The sequence below is a fragment of the Polychytrium aggregatum genome, assembly GCF_025602895.1.
Source record: "Polychytrium aggregatum strain JEL109 chromosome Unknown BJ171scaffold_15, whole genome shotgun sequence".
In the NCBI taxonomy this organism is placed as follows: Eukaryota; Fungi; Chytridiomycota; class Chytridiomycetes; order Polychytriales; genus Polychytrium; species Polychytrium aggregatum.
In genome coordinates this window covers 602,144-624,281 of record NW_026516217.1, presented here as the reverse complement: position 1 = coordinate 624,281, position 22,138 = coordinate 602,144, and the positions used below count along the sequence as shown (strand labels likewise).

At 57.3% G+C, this 22,138-nt stretch overlaps 6 protein-coding genes across 6 annotated transcripts; 3 read left to right on the top strand and 3 right to left on the bottom strand.

The window, feature by feature from the left end:
• Positions 1–1,083: 1,083 nt before the first annotated feature.
• BJ171DRAFT_558498 (Muskelin N-terminus-domain-containing protein) lies at positions 1,084–5,466 on the top strand (the record flags this gene model as incomplete). Its single annotated transcript, XM_053113156.1, has 11 exons — positions 1,084–1,333; positions 1,837–2,003; positions 2,175–2,312; positions 2,479–2,616; positions 2,796–2,937; positions 3,032–3,081; positions 3,238–3,350; positions 3,498–3,678; positions 3,850–4,568; positions 4,782–5,122; positions 5,345–5,466. 11 exons carry the CDS (start codon positions 1,084–1,086, stop codon positions 5,464–5,466), a joined length of 2,361 nt encoding a protein of 786 aa, XP_052967474.1.
• A 2,022-nt stretch (positions 5,467–7,488) lies between these two features.
• BJ171DRAFT_581078 (kinase-like domain-containing protein) lies at positions 7,489–9,459 on the top strand (the record flags this gene model as incomplete). Its single annotated transcript, XM_053114082.1, has 3 exons — positions 7,489–8,103; positions 8,329–9,106; positions 9,248–9,459. The coding sequence occupies 3 exons, from the start codon at positions 7,489–7,491 to the stop codon at positions 9,457–9,459; spliced, it is 1,605 nt and encodes a 534-aa protein (XP_052967473.1).
• Positions 9,460–9,558: 99 nt separating this feature from the next.
• Positions 9,559–11,964, bottom strand: BJ171DRAFT_72966 (zinc/cadmium resistance protein). Its single transcript, XM_053115858.1, has 5 exons — positions 11,740–11,964; positions 11,369–11,561; positions 11,179–11,259; positions 10,380–11,080; positions 9,559–10,182 (listed from the first exon to the last, which is right to left on the bottom strand). The coding sequence occupies exons 1-5, from the start codon at positions 11,863–11,865 to the stop codon at positions 9,676–9,678; spliced, it is 1,608 nt and encodes a 535-aa protein (XP_052967472.1). The 5' UTR covers positions 11,866–11,964; the 3' UTR covers positions 9,559–9,675.
• Positions 11,965–13,263: 1,299 nt separating this feature from the next.
• On the top strand, positions 13,264–14,644 carry BJ171DRAFT_72956 (uncharacterized protein). Its single transcript, XM_053115857.1, has 2 exons — positions 13,264–13,646; positions 13,878–14,644. Exons 1-2 carry the CDS (start codon positions 13,380–13,382, stop codon positions 14,598–14,600), a joined length of 990 nt encoding a protein of 329 aa, XP_052967471.1. The 5' UTR covers positions 13,264–13,379; the 3' UTR covers positions 14,601–14,644.
• A 917-nt stretch (positions 14,645–15,561) lies between these two features.
• BJ171DRAFT_395459 (glucosamine-6-phosphate isomerase 1) lies at positions 15,562–17,475 on the bottom strand (the record flags this gene model as incomplete). Its single annotated transcript, XM_053107176.1, has 7 exons — positions 15,562–15,690; positions 15,787–15,883; positions 16,149–16,414; positions 16,691–16,760; positions 16,866–16,882; positions 17,087–17,256; positions 17,427–17,475. Coding segments are annotated over 7 exons (798 nt in total), but the record flags the coding sequence as incomplete, so codon positions are not given.
• Positions 17,476–18,115: 640 nt separating this feature from the next.
• On the bottom strand, positions 18,116–19,064 carry BJ171DRAFT_581074 (uncharacterized protein; the record flags this gene model as incomplete). Its single annotated transcript, XM_053114081.1, has 3 exons — positions 18,116–18,340; positions 18,496–18,750; positions 18,912–19,064. 3 exons carry the CDS (start codon positions 19,062–19,064, stop codon positions 18,116–18,118), a joined length of 633 nt encoding a protein of 210 aa, XP_052967469.1.
• Positions 19,065–22,138: the final 3,074 nt, after the last annotated feature.

The window sequence follows — 22,138 nt, the reverse complement described above, 5'->3', positions numbered from 1 at the left end:
GTGAACAGACGCGGCCGCCACCAAGATGTCCAGAATCGACCAGGGGCATTGGCCTTGAGACCCGAGCAGCATGCGCACACGGGATGCCGATACTCACAGCAGCAACGGCTTCTTCGTGCTCGTGGTCGGCCATGGCGATAGAGGGGTGGATGGATGGATGGATGGATGGGTGGATGGGTCGGTGGACGGTTGGACAGGCGGGTAGATGTGTGCTGCGGTCGGAATCGTCCTTGGGCAGATCTGGTCCGGGGATGCCGTTTGTATTGGACAGGCCGGGGGGCCATTGTCAAGGGGGCCTTGCAATCACCGCGCCCTGCGATTGGCGCAACAATCAGACACGCCTTTCGCAACAGCCCATCGCAGGCCCATCGCAGGCCCATCGCAGGCCTATCCCAGGCCCATCGCAGACAAGCTGGCCCCGGCCGGCGAGCGAGCGGCCATCCGAGAGATATCTGCTGGACCGACCAGCCCATCAGCGAGCTCAGCAGCGAGCCTAGCAGCGAGCCCAGCAGCGAACCCAGCAGCGAGCCCAGCAGCGAGCCATCAGGCAGCAGGATCGGTCACGCAACAATCAGGCTCCTCGCCCCTGCCGATCACACAGGGGCAAGGAGGCTGTTTGGCGATGCTGCTGCCAGTGTCACTCGTACTGCCGGGAGTGCGGGCGACGCTCTTGCGATTGATGTCCAGTGAGACTGCCCCTGCAAGGGCATATCCAGCAACGCCAGTTGCCACAACTTCTGTCGGCTCTGTTACTATCCTAATGCTGCGACTGGTGCTACTGCCGGTACTGCTGTCGTTGTTGCTATCGTTGCCGCGGCGGATATCGCTACCACGACCACTGCATTCACTCAGTGCTGCTGCGATTGTTGTGGCGATTGCGGCTGTCGCCGGCTTGGGCATGGCTGGCCGAGGGATGGCCCGCCAAAGCCCAGTCCCAGGAAGCAACCGCACCCAGCCCCGCTGCCCAGATTTTCTCCCTTCCGATCCTCGCTCTCGCAACTCGCTGCACCGACCGGACCTCCTGATCAGCTCGATACCGTGGGCGAGAACATCATGGCCATGCATCATCCCAACAGCGTCAACATGCCCCAGGACACTCGCGTGTCGCTTGCCTCGGATCTCAAATCTGCCCAGATCGCAAAGCCGCCGCTGCAGCCCGCGGCATCCCAGGCCCTTCCCTACACCATCCACGACTACAGCTCCTACTCGGCTAATTTTCTTCCAGAGAAAATCAAGCAAAACAGCCCGCAGGACCAGAGCTCCCGATGGGCCAGCGGCAGCCACAACCAGCTGCAGTTCATCACCCTCAAGCTCGACAGGATCAGCATTGTTCGTGCGTGACGCTTGTCTTCATTTTGCTGGCTCTCCGATACACGGCTTTGCCTCGTCTCTTCCCCCTCAGCATTCATGGCTTTCGTCTTGAGCCGCCTGCCCACGCACCCCAATATCCGACATCCCCATCCTGCTGCTTCCACATCCGACACGAGCAGCATCACCCGCGCTGGCGGCGAGTTGACGAGAGCTGCTCCCAGTGGATGCATCGGTTGGGCTATCCTCCGCTTTATTCGCCGCCCTTCGTTCGATCGATCCATCGTGCTCCTCTGATCGATTCGTCGTGCTTCCCCTGATCGATGCAAGTCCATCTTTGTCCGCGGCTGCATGGTCGCGTTCGCTTTGTTCGTGTTGTCGGCTCGCTCCATTTCCTTCTGGAACGCGGCCGCCCCTGGCTCGACGAGACACCACGCCAAACCCATATGCACGCATGGCTGATGCAAACCTAACCGACGTTTCCTTTGCTCGTCTGGCGATGCCACCAATGTCTCGCTGCGCACACAGACACGATTACCTTTGGCAAATTTCACAAGGTCCATGTCTGCAACCTCAAAGAGTTCAAGGTCTACGGCGGACTCACGCCAAACAGTATGTTTGAGCTCCTACACGGGGGTCTTCGAAACGACACCGAGCCAGAGACGTTTTCTCTCAAATTCAAAGCCAATGGCGTGGTAGGCTGCCTCGTTTGCTCTGCAGATGCACGGATTGCTTCCCAGATGCGCTCAAATGCACCGGACACCATCCTTGTTGATGATTCACTGGGCAATCGCGCTCCGTGTGGGTCCGTGTGCAGGTCAACTCGAAAGGGCCCACACCCTGCTCATTGATGTATACTTTACCAGTATTTCCCCTGCCAGTATATCAAAATCGCGCCGCTGCTCGCCTGGGGTGCAAACTTCAACTTCAGCATATGGTTCGTCGAGTTGCGCGGCATTAGCCAGTCCGAGCCGGCGGATCAGGCGTATGCTGAGTATATGAACGTAAGCTGGACTTTGCCACTACGCGCTGGTCGTCCCAGTGTGCATGTCACGGTCTGGTGAACGGCCGCGACGACAGTTCACCCTCTCTGCCCAATAGCCATTGATAGTACTCTTGCGCTGCCGTCGTTCCATCGTTCTGATGATGCCATTTCCATTGTTGACATAGTATCGAGAGAACGAAGTAGTCCGCCTCTGTCTCAAGCACTTTCGACAGAGAAACCAGCTCGAGATCTTCGAAAGCATCCAGCGACGCACCAAGATCAAGCTGGAGGATCCGCTCCTCACCGATCTTCATCGCCATTTGGTCAGTCGACAGCCGATGCAGTTTCTCAGCCGCATTCGCTCAGTCCCTTGGCCGTCACAGCACAGCGTGAGCTAGTTCTTCTCAGATGGTACACATTCGTCAGTCTGGCAGCCATAATTGACACCGCTGTGGTCTATCATTCATTCACCACGCCGTGTTCAAATCATGAACGCCTTCAGGTGGTCAACGGAGACTTTGCTGCGGCCGAGGACGTGATCCAGGACGCAAGCCAGCGCAGTTTGTTCCAAGACTGGATCAGGCGCAGCGTCAGCTCGAACGGATGCAAGCCGGTTTGGAAGCGTATTCAGCCGGCCACTGGAGGTAACACCTTACCGCAACCTGAACCGGGGCCAAGCGGGGCCCAGCGGGGCCCAGTGTCGCTCGTGACTGACCGATGCATGTATGGCATCTTTAGAAGGATGCCCGTCGAGCAGAGGCGGACACCAAATGTGCATCGATGCAGAGGTGGGTATCCTTGGAAAGTGCAAGCGCACGTGTACGGATGATGTGTGCTCTCGGGCAGATCGGCTGCCGATGCCGCAGCTACTTTTGACGACCCTGCTCGAGACTCTTGCTTTCGTATGCTCACTATACTGGTACTCTGCTCCTTCTCTGAGCTAGTGTGGGAGGATCTACCTGTTTGGCGGATGGGACGGCTCCAAGGATCTCGCGGACTTTTGGGTCTACGACCGCACTTCGTTGCGCTGGCGCTGCATATCCCCAGACACACGAAGGTGAACGGCCTTGTTAATCTTCATCAGTGCCGCAAAGGACGGCTACACGTTGCTTCTTTGTCGCTACTACTCGCCTCTACCCATCCACACGCGAGCCCGCCTACTCTGCCCTTTTATTCACCCACTTTCTCCTTCTTCCGTTGTCAGGCAAGGAGGACCCGGCCCGCGCTCATGCCACAAAGTGTGCATAGATACTCGCAACAAGATAATCTACACCCTCGGCCGGTACATCGACACAGACCATCGCCCCATCATGAATCTGGACGCGGATTTTTGGAAATACGACGTCTCCCAGGACAAATGGACAAAGATCAGCGAGGACACAACGGTACGCCTGCGGAGCGTTTCTCCAGACGGACTCGCCATCTTGGGCGAATGGTGTCCATTTTCGCACGCTCATAGCCTGGTGCATCCCGATCCTTGTGGCTTTTGCATCCGCGACTCTACCGCACCCTGATTCACCTTGCTTTGATTCCTCAACTGCTATTTCCGACTGCAGCAGGAGGGCGGCCCCGATCTGATCTTTGACCATCAAATGGTCATCGAGGAGAGCACCCAGGTCATCTATGTCTTTGGCGGACGGCGGGTGCAGGCCGGCCAGGACGCCAACCAGAGCGTTTTCTCCGGGCTCTACGCCTACAACATTCGGGACAATCGCTGGAGCCTCCTGCGAGAGGACACCACCCCAGCCGACCACGCTGTCCAGATGAAATCCCGGGTCGGACACAGCATGCTGCTGAGTCCCGAGACCCGTGAGCTCTACATCTTTGCTGGCCAGCGCTCGAAGGACTATCTCTCGGACTTTTATGTCTACAACATCGAGTCCGACACCGTCCATGAGGTCTCGCGCGATTACTCCAAGAAGGGCGGCCCCAACCCGGGCTATACCCAGCGGGCCACCATCGACCAGGAACTGGGCGAGCTCTACGTCATGTCGGGCTTGATGAAAGACAAGATGACCTCGAACGAGCAACTCCGGAACACCTTCTGGATCTACAACATCAAGCTGGACACGTGGACGCGGGTCTATCACAACGATAGCAACCCGGACGAGGAGTACTGGGAACGCATGGCCGACAAGGAGCCCCGCCCTCGATTTGCTCACCAGCTCGTCTATGACTGGACCCAGAAGGTGCAGTACATGTTTGGCGGCAATCCTGGCCTCAGCACGAATCCAGGGCTCCGGCTCAACGACTTTTGGGCTCTGAGTCTGCAGAGGTATGTACTCGAGGGCTGCGACCAGCCTGTGGCTTTAGACTGGAAGGGTACTGGCAATCTGCTCTGCCCAATCCGAGGCTGCGAGACCGTCATGATCCAGGATCCGCGATCGGCTGCAAAGCAGTCCTCGTCCAAGACCTGTCTCTGGGACGTTGGCTATCTTAACCCACTGGCACTGGCTGATATACTCTTTCCATCATCCATTTGGGCCAGACCCCGCAACGAGGATATTCTCAGGCACGCAAGGTTCTTTATTCGCAAGCAAAAGTTCCGCGAAATGTGCGTGAGCCGAACACACTCGCCACAGCAGCTCCTCCACTATCTCCAAAATGACCTCTCCGAAGTTGTTGACCACGCCGACCCGCACGAGTCTAAGAGCTTCAGAGAGCTCACGAGCTGGCTCTTCATGTGGAACACCTTCAAAGGCCCAGGCGGCACCCCACTGTTTGGATTCTCAGACTCTGCGACGGCTGGAGGACATCCTGCAGGCCATCCTAGCGCGCAGGCAAACAACTTTGGAGCAGGGGGCATGGTTGCGATGGGCACCGATTCAGGTGAGCGGCGACCAAGCCTATCGGGGGGGGGATCGAATACAAAGATGGTAGCAATCGCAAGGGCCGCGGCGATGGAATCGATACCAGCCACCCCCGATACCAGCCACCCCCGATACCAGCCACCCCCGATACCAGCTGCTCCCAACATGCGATCTGAATCTCGAGAATGGCGATCGATCCAGCGTGCTGACCCGTCTTCCTTCCCTATTGATGCTGGTGCAGGAAACCTTCCGAACGACATCTACTCATTCCGAACGGAGCTGTACTCCAGGTTGATAGAGTACTTTCCCGAAGAGATGCGAGAGCCCAAGCAAAGCCTCGTCGATCTTGTGCCGATTATTTGATCGTCTGAGCTGCGGAGCATTAGCTGCTGGCGCCCATGACTCTGGCGATTCCGCACGAACCATGCCCGTTTCTCCACTGCGGTCTGCACGCAACGACACAGGACACCCTGGACTTTTGAGGATGGCTACCATATTTCGCATCTGGTTTCTGAATACATGCTCGCCCATTTCATCCAGCGACAGGTCTTGCGCTATGAAAAAATTACTTGTTAAAAAAATGAGCGAGAACGACAAAACGCGCTCTCGGAGCCACCTCGGTCGGCGAGAAGAGCAGTCTCTGGCGAGAGACCCCCGAGGGAAGGCGAGAAGCCTCTCGCCGTCACACACACACACTTTGCACAAGGGAGTCAAACACCTCCCATCGACCATCCCAAGAGTGATGGCAACCCCGAAGTGGACTGCCCAGAATATGGGCGACCCGGCATCCACTGTCGAAATGCACAAGAAACAGTGCAATATACTTACAGTCTATCCAGAAAGAAACGGGACACTTCCCCTTTCTGGCTTCTGAACCCCGCTGACTGACTTGTAGGCCCAGCGGGTAGGCCATGGCATTGCACTCCTGTCTTCGTTGGTAATCTCTTTGTTTTGGTTGGTCTCGGGAGCACAGTCTTGAATACACCCGGTCGATCTCCATGGGCGATGATCGACTGGCATACCGAGATCATGTTCCTGGCTGCATTGATGTCTCGACCCCACAGCGTATGGCAGCTTGCACAGCTCCGGACAAAGTGTGGTTTCTCGATATCAAGATACTCGGGTGACTCAAGTCGCTTGAATTCCCGACAATGTGAGCACACCTGGGATGTGTTGAACTCGTTCACCGAGTACACATGGATCTTGGAGACGGATCGGTCTGGTGGGCGTCTCTGGTGATGGTGGAATTGCTCAAAGTACTTGGCAAACCTGAGTCTCCTGGGACTGGATGCATATCCCTTCCCCTGTTTCCAGGATGCATTCCCAAAGGCAATCACCACTTCGGTCTCCTTTGGTGCCTGGTCGATGACTTGCTTGCACATCTCGTGGACGGTGCGCTGTCGTTTGCTGTGGAGATCGAGTCGCTTGAATCGCCGTCGCCGGGTCAGGCTGAAGTACAGCTGTTTGTCCAGCATGTCTCCATCGAACACATGGCGAATGTATCGCAGGAAGGAAGCCAACCCGGGGATCTTGGGACTTGGTGTGGTGCTCATCCATTCCTGCAGACCAAGGATCTTGTGGGTGCTCTGGATCCACTTGGTCGCCTGGGTGGTGCCTTTCACTTGCGGTGAACCATCTGGCGAGAAAATAGCGACGATGGCTAGTCCTGTTCTTGGGGAAGAGAGAATCTCCTCAAAACCAGCGCATTTTGGGCTGGCAGAGTTGTTGTTCACAGTGGCGTCCTTGATTCAGATCCAGAAACGCATCGCTCGCTCAATCAGTCGTGGGAAGACATCTTGTCAAGGTGAGTCTTGCCTGATAGCCAAACGATCATGTCATCTCGCTGACACACAACCACGCTTGACTAGGTTTCCAACCAGAGAGATTCAGATGGTGGTGGTTCTTGTCCGCAATCGGAGTGGAGCTTCCAACAATGATACAATTGGTCATTCCTCCACACCAATCGCCCACCATCACCGTCAATCGGCTCAAGGTGATACCAAATGCCGTCAACCGACCATGGCCGGATTCCAACTTTTGCTGCATCTTGGTCTACAGCGTGTATTCATATTCGAGATGAGCAGCCGTGAGGGGGACGGAAATAATTGATAGTGATGGTTGAGTTTTGCATGCGCAGCACGGCCTTGCTGCGACTTGTGCTGTCCTGGTGTTGTGTTCTGCCTTCTGCCTTCTGCCTTTTGCCTTTTGCCTTCTGCGCTCTGCACATCCGTCGGTCGACAACTGCGATTCAGAGGTCCCTCGGCGTCCAGCACCTGGCCAGAGGACACCAGAGCTGTCTCTGTGCGTGAACAGATGGGCATGATGGCGCCTCGAATTGCTGTCCGGAGGCTTCGAGCGGCCGTCTCCCGCCAGTATGTCACAGCAATGTCCCCTTGGCCTACCTCACATCGCCCCTCATCGAAGCTGCTACTGTACTCGAGCATAGGCATCGTCTCGGCTGGCCTGGTCCTCGGCTGCATCGGATACGTCGGTGCCCAGCCGGAACGCTTTCCGCGAGCAAGCCGCATTCTCCGGTTCTGGGGACAGATGCTCCCAATCTTCCTCGACTACAAGCTGACGCAGTTCCAGGTGCGCTCCCAGGAACCAGAGGAGCAGGAGCAGGCCTTTGAGGCGCTGCACTCCCGGTATGCCCGCCAAGTCAAGGACCTCATGGTTGAGCTGGGCGGGCTGTACATCAAGGTCGGCCAGGTGGGAGCGATGCGGGCTGACTTTGTCCCCGAGACGTACCGACGGGAGCTTCAATCGCTGCTGGACCAGGTGCCTCCGCTGCCAGGACCGAAAGCCCGTCAGATTGTGGAGCAGGCCCTCGGCCGCAAGATCGCCAGCGTCTTCCAGGAGTTTGAAGACACAGCCTTGGGAGCAGCGTCCATCGGCCAGGTGCACCGAGCCAAGCTGCATGACGGACGGGAGGTCGTTGTCAAGATCAAGTATCCAAGCTCATTCGAACACTTTGCCGATGACGTTGCGACTGTCAAGCAGGTATGGCGATCAATGACAAATGGCCGTGCTAGTCTGGCCTGGGACATTTGGGATTGGTGCCGACTGCATCTATTCCATTCCACCTTGATGTCGATGCTGCTGACTCTATGGCTTCGATTGCTCTGCCAACCTGGCACCCATGACGACACCGCTGCTGTCGGCCATCTCTTGCATGCACCTCACGACTGCCGCCCCGTCTCCCTGCCGAATCGGCGATTGCGGTAGTTTGTGGTATTGGCCCAGCCCGACCAGGAGCCTGTTATGGACGAACTTGGGAGACAGTTCCTCAGCGAATTCCACTTTGAACGAGAAGCCCAGGCCCTCCAGCGGGTCCGCAAGAACCTCATGCCTTTCTTCCGGAACATCGTTGTCCCGGAGCCCGTCTTAGAATATTGCAACCAGGACGTCATCGTTATGGAGTACATCCCGGGCGTCAAGTTGCTCGATGGCATCATGCACGACTACGAACGCCAGGCCCGGCGGGCCGGATTCTCGCTCCAGTACTTGCAGGAGCACGCCGGTTCGCTGACCCGTCTGGAGATGCTCCAGCTGTGGGCCGCCTGGGGCCTGGGACACATCAGCGATACTGTTCAGATGGCTGGTGCGCTGGTCCACAACACTGTCTTGTCGCCGGTGACGGGCCACACACTGCCCTATCCGCAGCCCAGCGTCGATCAAGAGAGGCTTTACAAAACCCTCCTCCGTGTCCATGGGCATGAGATCTTCGTCGACCGCTTTTTTCAGGGCGACCCGCACCTCGGCAACATTCTTCTCACGCCCGAGGGCAAGCTGGGGCTTATCGACTATGGCCAGGTCAAGAGTCTGAGTGAGCACGACATTGCCGTCCTTGCCCAGCTGTTTGTCTTCATCGCCGACCACAAAAAGGACGAGGCCGTGCAGCTCGCCAAGCAGGTTGGATTTGAAACCGAGAAGAACGACCCGTATGTGCTCTACCAAACCATGGTGGTGGCTCTGGACCGCGACGACACTGCTACTTGCGAAGGTAAGTGGCGGCGCAATCAGTCATAGACTCCCATTGTGAGTGGGGTCTAGGTCGTGTGGCAATCTGCTCTGCACTATGTATTCTTGCTGGCCACTGTTCTCATTTGCCCGTCTGTCTCAACCACAACTCGGCCGAGTCCAGGGATGAATCCGCAACAGTACATGGAGCGCCTCTCGAAGCTCGACAAGACTAGAAGCATCCCCGAGCAGTTCGTCATGGCCGTACGCACCGCCATTCTGCTGAGGGCGGTAGGATACCTGATGGGCTATAGAAGCGTCTCGCTGGCTCAGGAATGGCGGCCGTTTGCGGAGCATGCACTCCGACAGTACGGCCATCTACTTGAGCACGAATGAAGGGCTGCTCATGGATGGTGGACGATGGATGGGTGTATTCAGGATTCGGAAAACAAGATAACCCGCCTGGCTCAGAACAGGATGTCCTGTCTTGTTTCGTTTTGGGTGCGCTGTAGATTCCGTCTGGGCATATGTGATTTTTGGTGGTGTGCACGTCGTGTCCACAGAGGAAGGTCGTGAATCAGTGGAGAAGAAAATCGGAGGATACGATGAGGGCTACGCGTGGTTGTGGTTGCTATCGTGGCTGTGGTTGCTATCGTGGTCGTGGTCGTGATCATGATCATGATCATGGTTGTGGTGGTCATGGCTTTCGCCGGGGTGGTCGGACTCGCCGTTCTGCGAGTCTCGAATCAGCGGCCGCGGCGAAGGGCAGCAAACTTGCGCGTTGCACTCGGCGCTCACGCACTGCAGCAGACAGGCGTCTACCGATACGTCTGGATTGGGTTGGCTCGCACTTCCACTGGGTGAGCTGGGCCGGACAAACTCGGGTTGGATCGTGGTCGAGTGGACGCCAACGGAATGCAGCAGAACCTTGATTTGGCCGGCAATGTTCATAAAGCTGCTCTCGCTCTCGGTTTGCTGCCTGATCTCGGAGCTGCTGGCAACGACTTGCAGATGCTTGGTCTCGACCCGTTCGATTTGGTCCTTGACACGAATGTGGACCGACGCAATGACCTTGGTGTCGGACAGCTGCCAGATGTGCAGATCGTGGATGCCGACGATCTGGAAGACGCGATGAGATTAGACAGCCTGCCATGGTTGAGAGATTCGTTCGTCCTCGGGTTCAAGACTGGCCGCAGGACCAACCCGATTCTCCTCTAACGACAGAGCCACCGCCTGGAAGCCCATCGCCGGCGGTTGGGCCGCGACTCGTGGCGACACGGAAGGAGCCGGAGCGTGGTGCATCAAAAGCCACTTACCCCCGGGATCTCAGATATCTTGGTCTTGACATCGTCAATGTTGATCGACTGCGGAACACCGTGCAGCAGGATGTAGCATGCGCTTTGAACCAGCGGGACAGTCGAGTGGATGATGATGCCCGAAATCAACAGCGAACAGGCGGGATCCATATAGTACTTCCAGTCTCCCTCGCAGAAAATGACGACCAGGGCGCTAATGACGACAGCGACACTGCCCAGTGCATCGCCAAGGACGTGCAGGAACACGCCCCGCATGTTCAGATGGCTGTGTCCAGACTCTTTCTTGGGCGAGTCGATCTCGGCGCTGTTGAGCGAATGCGCTCGGGATGCTCGGAGGGCCTTGGCTTTGTTGATGATGTTGAGCCGCGACTGCCCCTTTTGGATCTTGGGTGCCGGGGAGGGATCGATGTCGATGATGCTTTCGAACGACTGGGTTGTTTCAACAGCCAGGCGGGAGCTGGAGGGCTCGCCGTCAGAGGGGGTGGGATTTATGTTCAGGGCGCTCTTGGAGCCGTGGTTGGAGCGCGAGATGCTGTCCTGGGTCTTGGAGTTGTCGTCCTCGTGCTTATGCCCGTGGTCGTGGTCATGGTCATGATCATCGTGATCGTGCGAGTGGTCGTGACCATGATCGTGCGAGTGGTCGTGACCATGATCGTGCGAGTGGCCATGGGAATGTCCGTGAGAGTGGCCGTGGCCATGTTCTGAGTCGAGATGCGAGGGGATGCGCAAATGAGCACAGGCACAGGCCGGTGTTGTTTAGAGCAGCGACGACCATGGTGCAGCAGCTAGCGAGACGTACCGTGAAACAGAAAGAGACTGACGATGTTGAAGAGCAGTCCAACGGCGCCAACGATGAGCACCAGCCACGGGTTGTCCATGTCTGCAGGATAGGGAGCAGCGAAGCAAGAGGCGTTAAAGCTGCATCGGCTGACAGGACCTGGTGCTAAGCCAGCGGGCAAAGAGCCAAGGAGGATAGGTTGGGCACTTACGACGTTCCAGAGAGACGAATCGCTGGATGGCTTCGATGATGATGGTGAAGCAGAGGGCCAGCAGAAGTACACCGTTGATGAGGGCGCCGAGCACCTCGGCACGCTGCCATCCATAAGTGTAGTTGGAGCCGTAAGCCTTGGTGGCGAGCCTGATGGCATACCAGGCAACATAGAGGGCAGCCACGTCTGAAATCTAAGCGATGGGTGGTCGGAAGAATGAGAGCGTGCGGGAACATTAGGGCCGAGCTGGGCGACTGTGACTATTTCTTGTGGCGGCCGTGATGAGGCTTATGGCCGACGAGGAAGTAGGAGCCTAAAGGAAAGAATAACGCAGCAAGGACTTTGAGGCGGGTGAGGGAATCGACACGAACCATATGGAAGCTGTCGGCAACGAGAGCCACGGACTGCGTCGTGTAGCCCACAATGATCTCGAGGAGGAAGAAGACGGCCGAAAGCCCGCCGGTGATCAGGATCTTGGTTTCTCGGCTGAGTGGCATCGCGATGGAAGACGATGGAAGAGGGACGGCGGTGTGGTGGGGTGCAGCCGACGACGACTCAGGGAAGGCGGTGCCCTGGAGAGAAGGTGTGGGGTGGCCTTGGAGGATGGGAGGGCGGGATCAGCGGCGGGAGGACGGGCGCTTTATGGCTGGGTTGTGGGCAGCAGGAAGGTACTTGCCCAGGCGGCCGGGGAGGTACTGGGGGCACTGGGGAGGTACTTGCGCGGGCGGGTGAGGTACTGGCTGGGGAGGTCGTCGCAGCGCAGCGTGCCAGTTCGCGGGGCGGGCGTGGATGGGTATGTGCATGTGCGAGATGAATATGCGATGCATATTTGGAATGTGTATTCGGGGTGTGTATTTGGAATGTGTATTTGTGGTGAATATTTGGGATGCATATGCGATACGGAGCTGCATGTATGGGCCGTCTGGGCCGTCTGGGCCGTCTGGGTCGGCGGCAAAACGAAACGACTCTGGGTTGAACTGTCGCATGGTGAGTCACGACCACGCTCGGGTGCCTTTCCAGCCAGCCAATCGACAAAAATCGGGACACCACGGATTTTGGTCGCTGAAATATGCTGTTGCCTCAAAACATCGTGCGCTGGCCATGACCGTTCAGTGATGTGTTTCTGGATCCGAATCAAGGACGCTTTCTCGCACAGATGGCTCCCTGCAAGCGAAGGGCACTGTCACGAGATGTGAAAGCAAGATGTGCAAGCGAGTCGTGGATCAGGCACCAAGGGAGACCGATATTGTGATTGCCTTTGGGAATGCCTCCTGGAAGCAAGGGAGGGGATATGCATCCAGCCCACGGAGACTCCGGTTCGCCAAGTACTTTGAGCAATTCACACACCACCAGAGACGGCCACCAAACAGATCCGTCTCCAAGCCCCATGGATCAGCAGACTTGTGTCGCTGATGCCAGAAAGTGACTGTCCCGTTTCTTCTGTACAGCGATTGGCCGTTCTTGTGTGTGTCAGCGATATCGATACAGGCGTGTTGGAAAGATAATGGGACACCGTCTTCTCTTTCCCGGGGACTTGGCCACTTGGATTCATGAATGCGCTTTCTGCGACCAGCTTGCCGTCAGCGAATCGCTGGTTTCCAATGGCTCGGGTCCAGCAGCGCCATTGCTTCTGCCTCCCATCTATGCCCTTCCATCACATCCTCTATCACATCTACCACATCCATCACATCTACCACATCTACCACATCGCTCCCGCCCAGGCCCGCACGTGCCAGCGCATGCCGAGTCCCGTCCTCGCTGGCTCCGAACTTGCACATGCTTTGTGATACTCTGCCGATCCAGCGCTTCGTCGAACACTTCCGCCCTGGAGGGCATCAGCGTCCCTCCCCGCCTTCTTCGTTGGATTTCTGCCGAGCCGCCTTCCTCGACATCACTCTGAGCCGCCTCCCATCACTCCCAGGCCCTTTCCCAGCATCTCCTCCCCTGTTGGCAACAGCTCCCAAGAGCCACTCGCCCGCCCACCAATCTCCTTGCCACTGTCGCTGCAAACATGAGCCGCAGAGCCCTCTCTCGTCGCTCCGCCCTGACCCGGAGCGACATCTTTATGATGGCTGGCGCCGCTGCGGTCGGCGTCGGCGCTCTCTATCTCCTGTTCAGCTACCTCTGCAAGCCCTCTGGTCCATCACCTCAGCCGGACCCGCTCGCCGATGGTGCTCCCGAGCTCTCCGCCAGTTCCCTGCAAGCGCTCCGCCAAGACACTTCTCGCTCCTGGCCCTGGAGCAAGTCAAAAAAAGTCCTCACCATTTCTGCAAAAAACGTATGTCAGAGCACCCTTGTCTCTGCCTCTGATCATCGCTCTCCGTCATATTCCTGTCGCAAAGTGGCCGCCTTGTCGCTGTTTGCATCCTCGTCTTGCGATCATTTGCATCGTCGCTTCCATATCTACCGGGTGCACCCACAGGCGCATTCATCCCCATATTCGCTCCATTGACTTTTGTCCATCTCTTGGCTTCCTATCCACTGCATCGAATCTATGCTGTGCCAACAGGTCCTTCTCTGGAACCCCTCGCCCGATCCGTCGCAACCCAACTTCGCCTTCCGAGAGAGCTGCATACCCTTTCTGCAGAACATGCTGCAGCACGGCCGCTGGCTGATCCACATCATCGTCGTTGTCTCGTCAGACAAGGAGGAAGAGCAGATCAAGGCCTTGTTCGAGGCATCGGGGCTCTACGAAGCGGGGCTGGACCCAAAGCGAGTGCTGTTTTGCGAGTCTGAAATGGGCAAGTCCCACATTGTGCGCCACATCAACCCGGCATGCCATGTCGACGGCTCGGATCAAGTCATCGAGTACCTGGCTACCGTCCTTCCACAGGTCATCCGAATCGACCCCCAGAGCAGACTCGAGGCTGCGGCACTGGCAGCAGTGGCCCCGGCTGCCTCCAAGGATGCCGATCTGATCACCCCCGACTCTGCTCTCGCCCATCCTGGTGCTGGCCGTCCTTCCTCTGCGGCTCTGGAGAAGCCACTCTCGCGCATGTCGTCGCTACGCAAGTCTACCAGCCTAATGGCCCTCAAAAACCCGCCACGGGCCTCGCCGCCGTCGCCTACGATTCTCTCGCCCTTGGACACCATGCCGTCGCCCGAAGCCCTGCCCGATGTATCGGCACCCCCCGGCTTGGCCAGAAGAAGCAGCAGCGGACTTTCTGCCAGTGCTCTGAGCCGCCTCGGTGTCAAGACATTCAGCTCAATCTCCCTCATCGACATTGAGTGAGCGCCAATCCCAGCACCCAAGTCAACCCCACAGCCGCTTCACACAATCGCAGCTTTTGGACCGGCCGCCTGTTCAATGGCGGTTATCGTTACCTGTGGCCAATTGCCAGTTGTAGCGCACCCATGTCCTCGTTCGTAAAGGTGCTCCTTTGCACAGCCGGAGCCTCAAACATCGTACCACTCTCCAGGACCCGTATCAGCTGCACAACGCTACCGAGAATCCTGCAGGCAATCCTCCCGCATGCTTCTGCAATTTGGCCTCGCCTGTCCCTGTGCCCTTCATCGAATCCCTTGGGCTTACCGCACTTTACAATAGCCGCCAACATGTTTCGCCCGATTAATTCATACAAGTACCCGTCCTGCCCGCAACTCGTCGCCTGTGTCAGCAAGCGCGACACATATCCACCCTCTTGAATACACCCAGTCGATCCCTGTGTCGACAATCGATTGGCATGATATCTCGGTGTGGGAGTGTGGCGCATTCATTCGACCCTCTGGGCAGCTCAATGGTCTCTCGAGATCAAAATACTCGACCTTTTCGAGTCGCTCAGCGCCTCCGAGTACTGTGGGCACGCTGTTTGGTCACGGTGTGTGTGTATTCAGGCCTGGAAATCAACGACCACCCCCGCTCAAAACAGGGTCACCTGTATCGCTTGGTCTTTACTGTTGGGATCCATGGCGAAATGTGAGCGTTGCCAACGACCGGCTGTCGAGTGCCGCAGCACGATATCACCTCGTTGGCTCAGTTGGTATCCATACTACTGGGGTGGATGCCTACAGGATTGGAAGATCGCCAGTAAGGATCGGAGCAGGTCCCTACAGAATGCAGACCGCTCATTGTCCCAGCATTGGAGAAGAGCGCCCGCTAAATTACAGATCGCGTGCCGAGGCAGCCCGTCGTTGCAAATGGGCTCCTCAGGTTGGCGCTCACCTGTGATCTTGCCAGTGGCCGGATCGGATTTGATCAAGAGCTCGTGGACCTTCTCGATCGATTTGAAGTATCGCACCGTTTTGACGTGGAGCTCGAGCGTGGCGTCTTCGTCGCAGACAATCATGCCACGGGGATGCAGCTGGATCGCCGAGACAGTCCACTAAACTCGCAGGGTTCGCAGGCGTAGCAGACTCGCATCAGCTGCAGACAATAGCTTGTCGCTCTGTGGCAAGGCTCAGGCAGCAGTCGCACTCACCATGTGGTTGAGTCCCTCCTCAATGCACTTTGCCAGGGCGAGGGCCTTGTGGGCACCCGTGATGAGAACGATGACTTCTCTGGCGTCCATGACCGTGCTACAAAGCGAGACAGCCAGAAGTAGTTAGTGGGATCCCCCCCCCCAAAGAGCCAGTGGCAATCAATCGTTTTGAAAGAAGAGTCGAAGAATACTCAAGTGCACACAAGATGCGCTTTCACTGTCAGAGCTATACCACCGCTTGGAATCCAAGCACCCGCAAGTCCTCTCTGGCCGCCACAGAATCACTCACAAGCGAGCTCGATCGACCAACGTAAGTGCTCAGTGCCGACAGTCCAAATGCACGATCACTGCGATGTACGTACGCAACGCCGACCGTCAAGGCCAGCTTGGGAACCTTGTTCACGTCACCGCCAAAGAAGCGAGAGTTGGCGATAATGGTCTCGTAGGCCAGGGTCTTGATGCGGGTTCGCGACGAGAGCGACGATCCCGGCTCGTTGAAGGCAATGTGTCCATCCGGACCGATGCCGCCGAGGAATAGCTCGATGCCACCAACGGCAGCAATCTTTTCTTCGTACTTTTGGCACTCGTGCTCCAGATCGGGTGCGTTGCCGTCCAGGACGTGGGCGTTCTAGAGTCGGTCCAATGGAGGGCTCTGGGTGAGTTTTTACTCTACGCCACTGTTTCTGGAACTTGGTGGTCATGCTCTCATATCCAACCAATTTCATCCATCTACTTTCATATCCAACCGCCTCCTCATGCTCCCCATTCGCTCAGCCCTACAATCTACCGCACACGATCCTTCAAGATCACAGGCTTTGCTGCTCCTGCTCCGTTTTCATCATCAGGGTTTATCCAAGCCAGATCGGCTTGTGGTGCATGAAAAGCAGCGCGTCCATCATCGTACCTCGGGCAAGATATCGATGTGCTTGAACAGATTGTTCCACATGAATGAATGGTAGCTCTCGGGGTGGTCCCTGTGTGTCAGGCGATTTGATCAGTCCACTTGCAGAATGCAGGCACTCGACCGATACCGACTGCATGCATGGTCGAGCCGATCTGCCGCCAGATCAATGGTTTACCTCGGGATGCTGACGTACTGGTGGGCAGGAATGGATTCGTTTTAGTCCAAAGTAGGGGGAGACGGGTGATGCGGCTCAGATGCTTTGACCGGGCATGGCGATCATCACTCAGATCGAGTGTGGCGATCATCACTCAGATCCAAGTGGCAGTGGACGAGAGCTAATCCAGAGGGATAAATCCGCAGTGAAACCCCCATCAGCCAGGCTGGAACAACCGATACCTCGTCCATGTTGAAGGAGATTACATTCTTGAACGAGAGCTCGCCGTTCTTGTAGTACTGAACCAGGCGCTTGTAGACACCAATCGGCGAAGATCCGGTTGGGAGGCCAATGACAAACGGGTGCTCGGGAGTTGGGTTGAACTCGATGATACGATGCTTGATGTATTGGGCTGTCCTCCCACACACCCGTTCCCGTCCACATGGTCAATAACGGGATCGCTGGTCGGCATGGGGCCGAGAGGTGGCTCGTCGCAACCGCCCAAGAGTCACCCAGAACCGATCTATACGCGTGCATCGCCGAAACGCATGGTGGTGCCGGGACGACAGCAGATGTACCTACCGATGTACTCGGAAACGCCGTCGTAGTCTTCTCGGATGACGAGTCTCATGGCGAGGGTGTTGCAGAAGTCGTTGAGGAGAGCGCAGGTGGGCGAGGGTGAGAAAACACGCGATCTGATCAACAGCGATCTCACACGAGATTGATCGCCGAACGATCGAGGCGGGAGGACGATTTTATGAGGACAGCTTGCCGGGAGAGCGGCGACGAGTGGCTGGGTGGGTCGGCTGTCGGCGGAGCTGGCTGGGAGCGATTAGAGGGCCATGCTGGGGGTGGGAACTGCCGCCCTGGCCTGGCTCCCTCGCTTGCTCTGATGCAGCAGCAGCAGCGGCCCTATTTGTGTCGTATGGAGCGGCATCCGTGTGCCAATGCGTACCGGTGGGTGCCTGTCTCGCTCGAGACGACAACTGATGTTCTGCTACCTGCTGCGAGTCTGAATCGGCAAGCGGTTTGGTCTGGTCAACCTCGACCGCCCCAGCGGAAACGAGAGCGGGAGTCATTGCAGGCGGAAGGTGCTTTGGCGCGGAATGCACCCTCCCCCCAACCAGCAGGGAGTCCCTTCGCCGCTGCCGTCGTGGTTGAAGTAGTCGTGAGGTCCGTCTCCAGCCGCAGCTGCCGTCCGGTCGATCGGCGTTGGAGCACATTCGCACCGAGGCTGTCCCAGGCAACGACAATGGTTTTATTGAGAGCAACTACTCGGCCCCCTGCACTTGAGCAGACGTGTCCAGCGCCTGGGCTACAGCCGAGAGCACCGTTGAGTGGATACGACTTTTCTGCTGGCCGTCAAAGGCACAAGTTGCGACGATGCCTCTGTTTGCGGTGAGATATCGGCCCTGCGTAAAGTCCAGCGGCCGGCCATTCGCATCCGATACAAAGCCGCCAGCCTCGGTCACTACCAGGGAGCCAGCAGCATGATCCTGGTCGTTACCCCCCCCCAAGCAGCAATACATTCAGTTAGCTCGTTCGTGTGTCCACCTACAGTTAATAACGTACCACCAGCCTACTAGATCGAGACAGGATGGGGCGGCATCGGTGGGAGCGGCAACAACAGGCAGTCAGAGATCCAGCGTACCCATATCTTCTCGACATAAGTATCGTCGACAGGAAGCCGCAGATACAGTCCAGCTTCGCCGCGAGCAACGACCCCGTACTTGCACTGGCTGTCCATGCGAACCGAGGGCCGGTGGATGCCCAGAAGTGAGGCGATCTTGGCATTGTCGCCGTGCGAGGAGTGACCGGCCTCGACCGACTCGCAGAAGATGGCATCAGACGGACTCGCAAGCCGAGCCACCTGGATCTGGGTTTCGGCGTCCGAGTCAAAAGCTCTCTGGAATAATCGGGCCGAGGCAGCTTTGGTGAGCAGGATCGCTCGAGGCGAGTCGACCATCCAGACCATCGATACGATCCAGCGACACCCTCCGTAGTTTCCATTGGATCGCATCCTGAATGAAATTTTCAGCGGGAACCGCAGAAACAACGAGAACTTACCTGGAAAGCGCCCTGCCCATCGACGGCCACCATCAAGTTGCCGCGGCCGCTCTCGGGTTCGTTCAGGCGATGCGGGAGATTGGGACAGCCCAATACGCCGACCTTACGGGCGATCCAATAAAAAACGGGACACCCGGGTTTTTGACCATTCATCGAATATTTTGTTACCCAAAACCATCGCACGCTGGCCATGACCATTCGCCACACAAACACTCTCCAGAGGAAAGTATCACTCTCACTCTGCCACACTGCCATCCACCGAGCAGGTCTCTCACACAAGAGGGCAACACACCTCTACAAGTCCAAGCGACTGGATGAGCGAGTGGCACAGTTCAGGGACCAGGCCCGCTCCATCGACCCGCGGCGATTCGTTTTTGTCGATGAGACGGGGATCAGACGAACCACCTTTCCGCTCTACGGATACTCGCCGAAGGGTGCTCCTCTTCGCCAGCGCAATCACATGAAGCACAAGTCTGTCTCGGCTGCATTTGCCATCAACCACTCTGGTGTGCTGCATCGCATGTACATCCCCACATCATTCAAGACACACTCGATGGTCGAGTTCTTTGAGCGAGCGAGCTTCCCAGACGACTCTGTGATTGTGATGGACAATGTCAGCATGCACAAGACAATGGCTGTCCTGGACTGCATCGAGCGCCGAGGATGGTCAGTGATCTTCACCCCACCTGCCTCACCCGACTTCAATCCCATCGAGAACTTCTTTGGGGTTGAGTCCCCATCATTTTGGGGTTGAGTCCCCATCAATTTTGGGGTTGAGTTCCCTCCAATCAAGCCGCCATTTTCACGCTCAAATCCCTGGCTTGAACCTCTCGGCGATTTTTGAACAGGGCCGCTTCCCAACCAACCCGCAAAGACGGGTTCCTGCTCTCGGGTATAAATGCCACACCTTCCTCCTGCTGCTTTCTTCCCTCATCTCGCCTTGATCTGATCATCGCGCTATTGTACGATAAAAAAAAGTCTCTGCTCTGACCAGTACCACTGGCAGGCATCCAGCATCCTCTGCCCCCATGCCTCCGAAGCGCAAGGGTGCCGGTGATGGCCAGCCTCGGCCACCCAGGCCCAAGAAAGCCAAGTCACAGTCGGAGCCTGTCTCTGGTTCGTATTCTGATCCCACGCATGCTTGGTCGTCTGTTGCTCCGTCGCTCACCACCACTGCTTCTACAGATCCAATGGATGTCGATCCCACCGAGCCTGGTCCCTCGTCCGGCCCCATCAAGCGATGTCGCCAGTGCGATGGCACCGATCACGAACGTTGCAACACCAGCAAATGTCCCAAATACCGGCCCCTCAAGAGTTCTGTCGTCCCACTCGTGGATGGAAGGTCATCGGCCCCTCAGTTCAGCTGCTTCAAGCAGACGATGGATGGCTGTTGTCTCAATCCCGCTCTCCGCGACAAGATCCAGGCCACCGTCGAGGCCATGACCCAGATCCAGTTCGAGGCATCCAGGCTGCTCAACCTGCACATCCTCCGGTGCATCGAGCAGGATCTTCCCGTCCCCGTCATCTCCAAGTCCACCCCTGCATTCATCCGCCAATGCTTCAAGATCGTCCAGGACGGTGCCCTCTCCCCGACCGGGGACAATGAGAAATACAACGAGCATCTGGTCGCTTCCTTTCGCGACTACCAGACCACTCGGCACGCAGACCTGCCTCCGGCCCCTTGTCTGCCTGATGGTGCTCACAGTCAGCTTCTCACACTGGCTGTCAATGCCTATGCCACCAACTGCACCACCCACCTCAACCTGGCCTACTGGAGACTCCTTCGCCGCTTCTGCGCTGCCGTCTTCCCAGCCAACAAGCACAAGCACGAAGCCATCGAGGCCTGTCTCGAGCTCTTCGAGAAACCAGGGCAGACTCCACCCAAGGCCGATATCGAGTTCCTCTATCCCGACTTTGGCCACGTCCTGGACGAGTTTCGGTACAGCAACGACCAGGACCGCTTCCGGGCCCTCCATCGCCTCTCACACCATGTGGGGATCCTCGCCCGAGACAAGATGGTCGACAATGTCCACAAGTGGATCGACTGTGACATGCCCGCCCTCCGAGTCACCGAGCTGCAGCGCCAGGCCAAGCTGGACAAGCTCACTACCCAAGGCATTCCCTCCGACGACAAGAGGTTCACCACGGCCAAGTCTGAGCTCGGCACCACCAAGTCCAAGATCAACAAGCTGGCATCCAGGCTCAAGTGGGCTCTCAAGTAGCTCGCTCTCGACACTCCTCCGGCCGTGTGCACGATGGTTCCTCTATGCACCACCAAGGCCAAGTATGTCAAGATCGACACGGTCACTCTCTGGGAACTCCTGGGTCCAAAGAAACGCCTTGGACTCACCAGGGACATGCTCAAGGAACAAGGTGAGGACGGTATCAACAACCAGGATCGTCTCTGGCGCAGTTGCTTCAAGCTGCGTAGTTCCCTCTTCCGTGACCGGGATATCAATCACAAACTGTTCAACTACGAGATCAGTACCGATGGAATTGGATGCACCATCGGTCTCGTCAAGTTTCTGCCTCGAACCGATCACACCGAGACCATCGAGCCTCCTCCGACTGCCGAACAGCGTATCCAGGCACACATCGGCGACCCAAACCCCGATCGCACCACTTGGATTGGCATCGATCCTGGAGTCGGCTCCATCTTCACGGCGGTCATCCAAGCACCGGGCCACCAAGACGAGGTGGTCTCATTCTCCAATGGCCACTATCAGCACATGTGTGGCCACAGGTCCGATACTAAGTGGCACAATACCAAGAAGAAGCAGCTCAGCATCGAGACCTGGATGTCGACCACCCCCTCGCCCAAGGTGTCGTCCTCGGAGGCCTTCAAGATCCATCTCACCCATGTCCTGCGACCGGAGCTGCGAGTGCAGCTCGACTTCCACCTTGGCAAGAAGGCCCGTCACCATCGCTTCACGGGCCACAAGAGGCGCCAAGTGGCCGTCGACAGGATGTGCAAGGCCGTCCTGAAGCACGCCCCGAGGGAGAAGGATGTGGTGATCGCCTTTGCAATGCATCATGGCGTCAAGGCAAGGGCTATGCATCCAGCCCTCGGAGGCAGCGATTTGCTCAGTACTTTGAGCAATTCGAGCACCACCGACGCCGTCCCAATCACCATCATGGAAGCGTCAAGGTGGCCTCGACGAACGAGTTCAACACCTCGCTGGTGTGCTCCAAGTGCCTGGAGCCAGTTCGGTTGGAAGGACTCGATG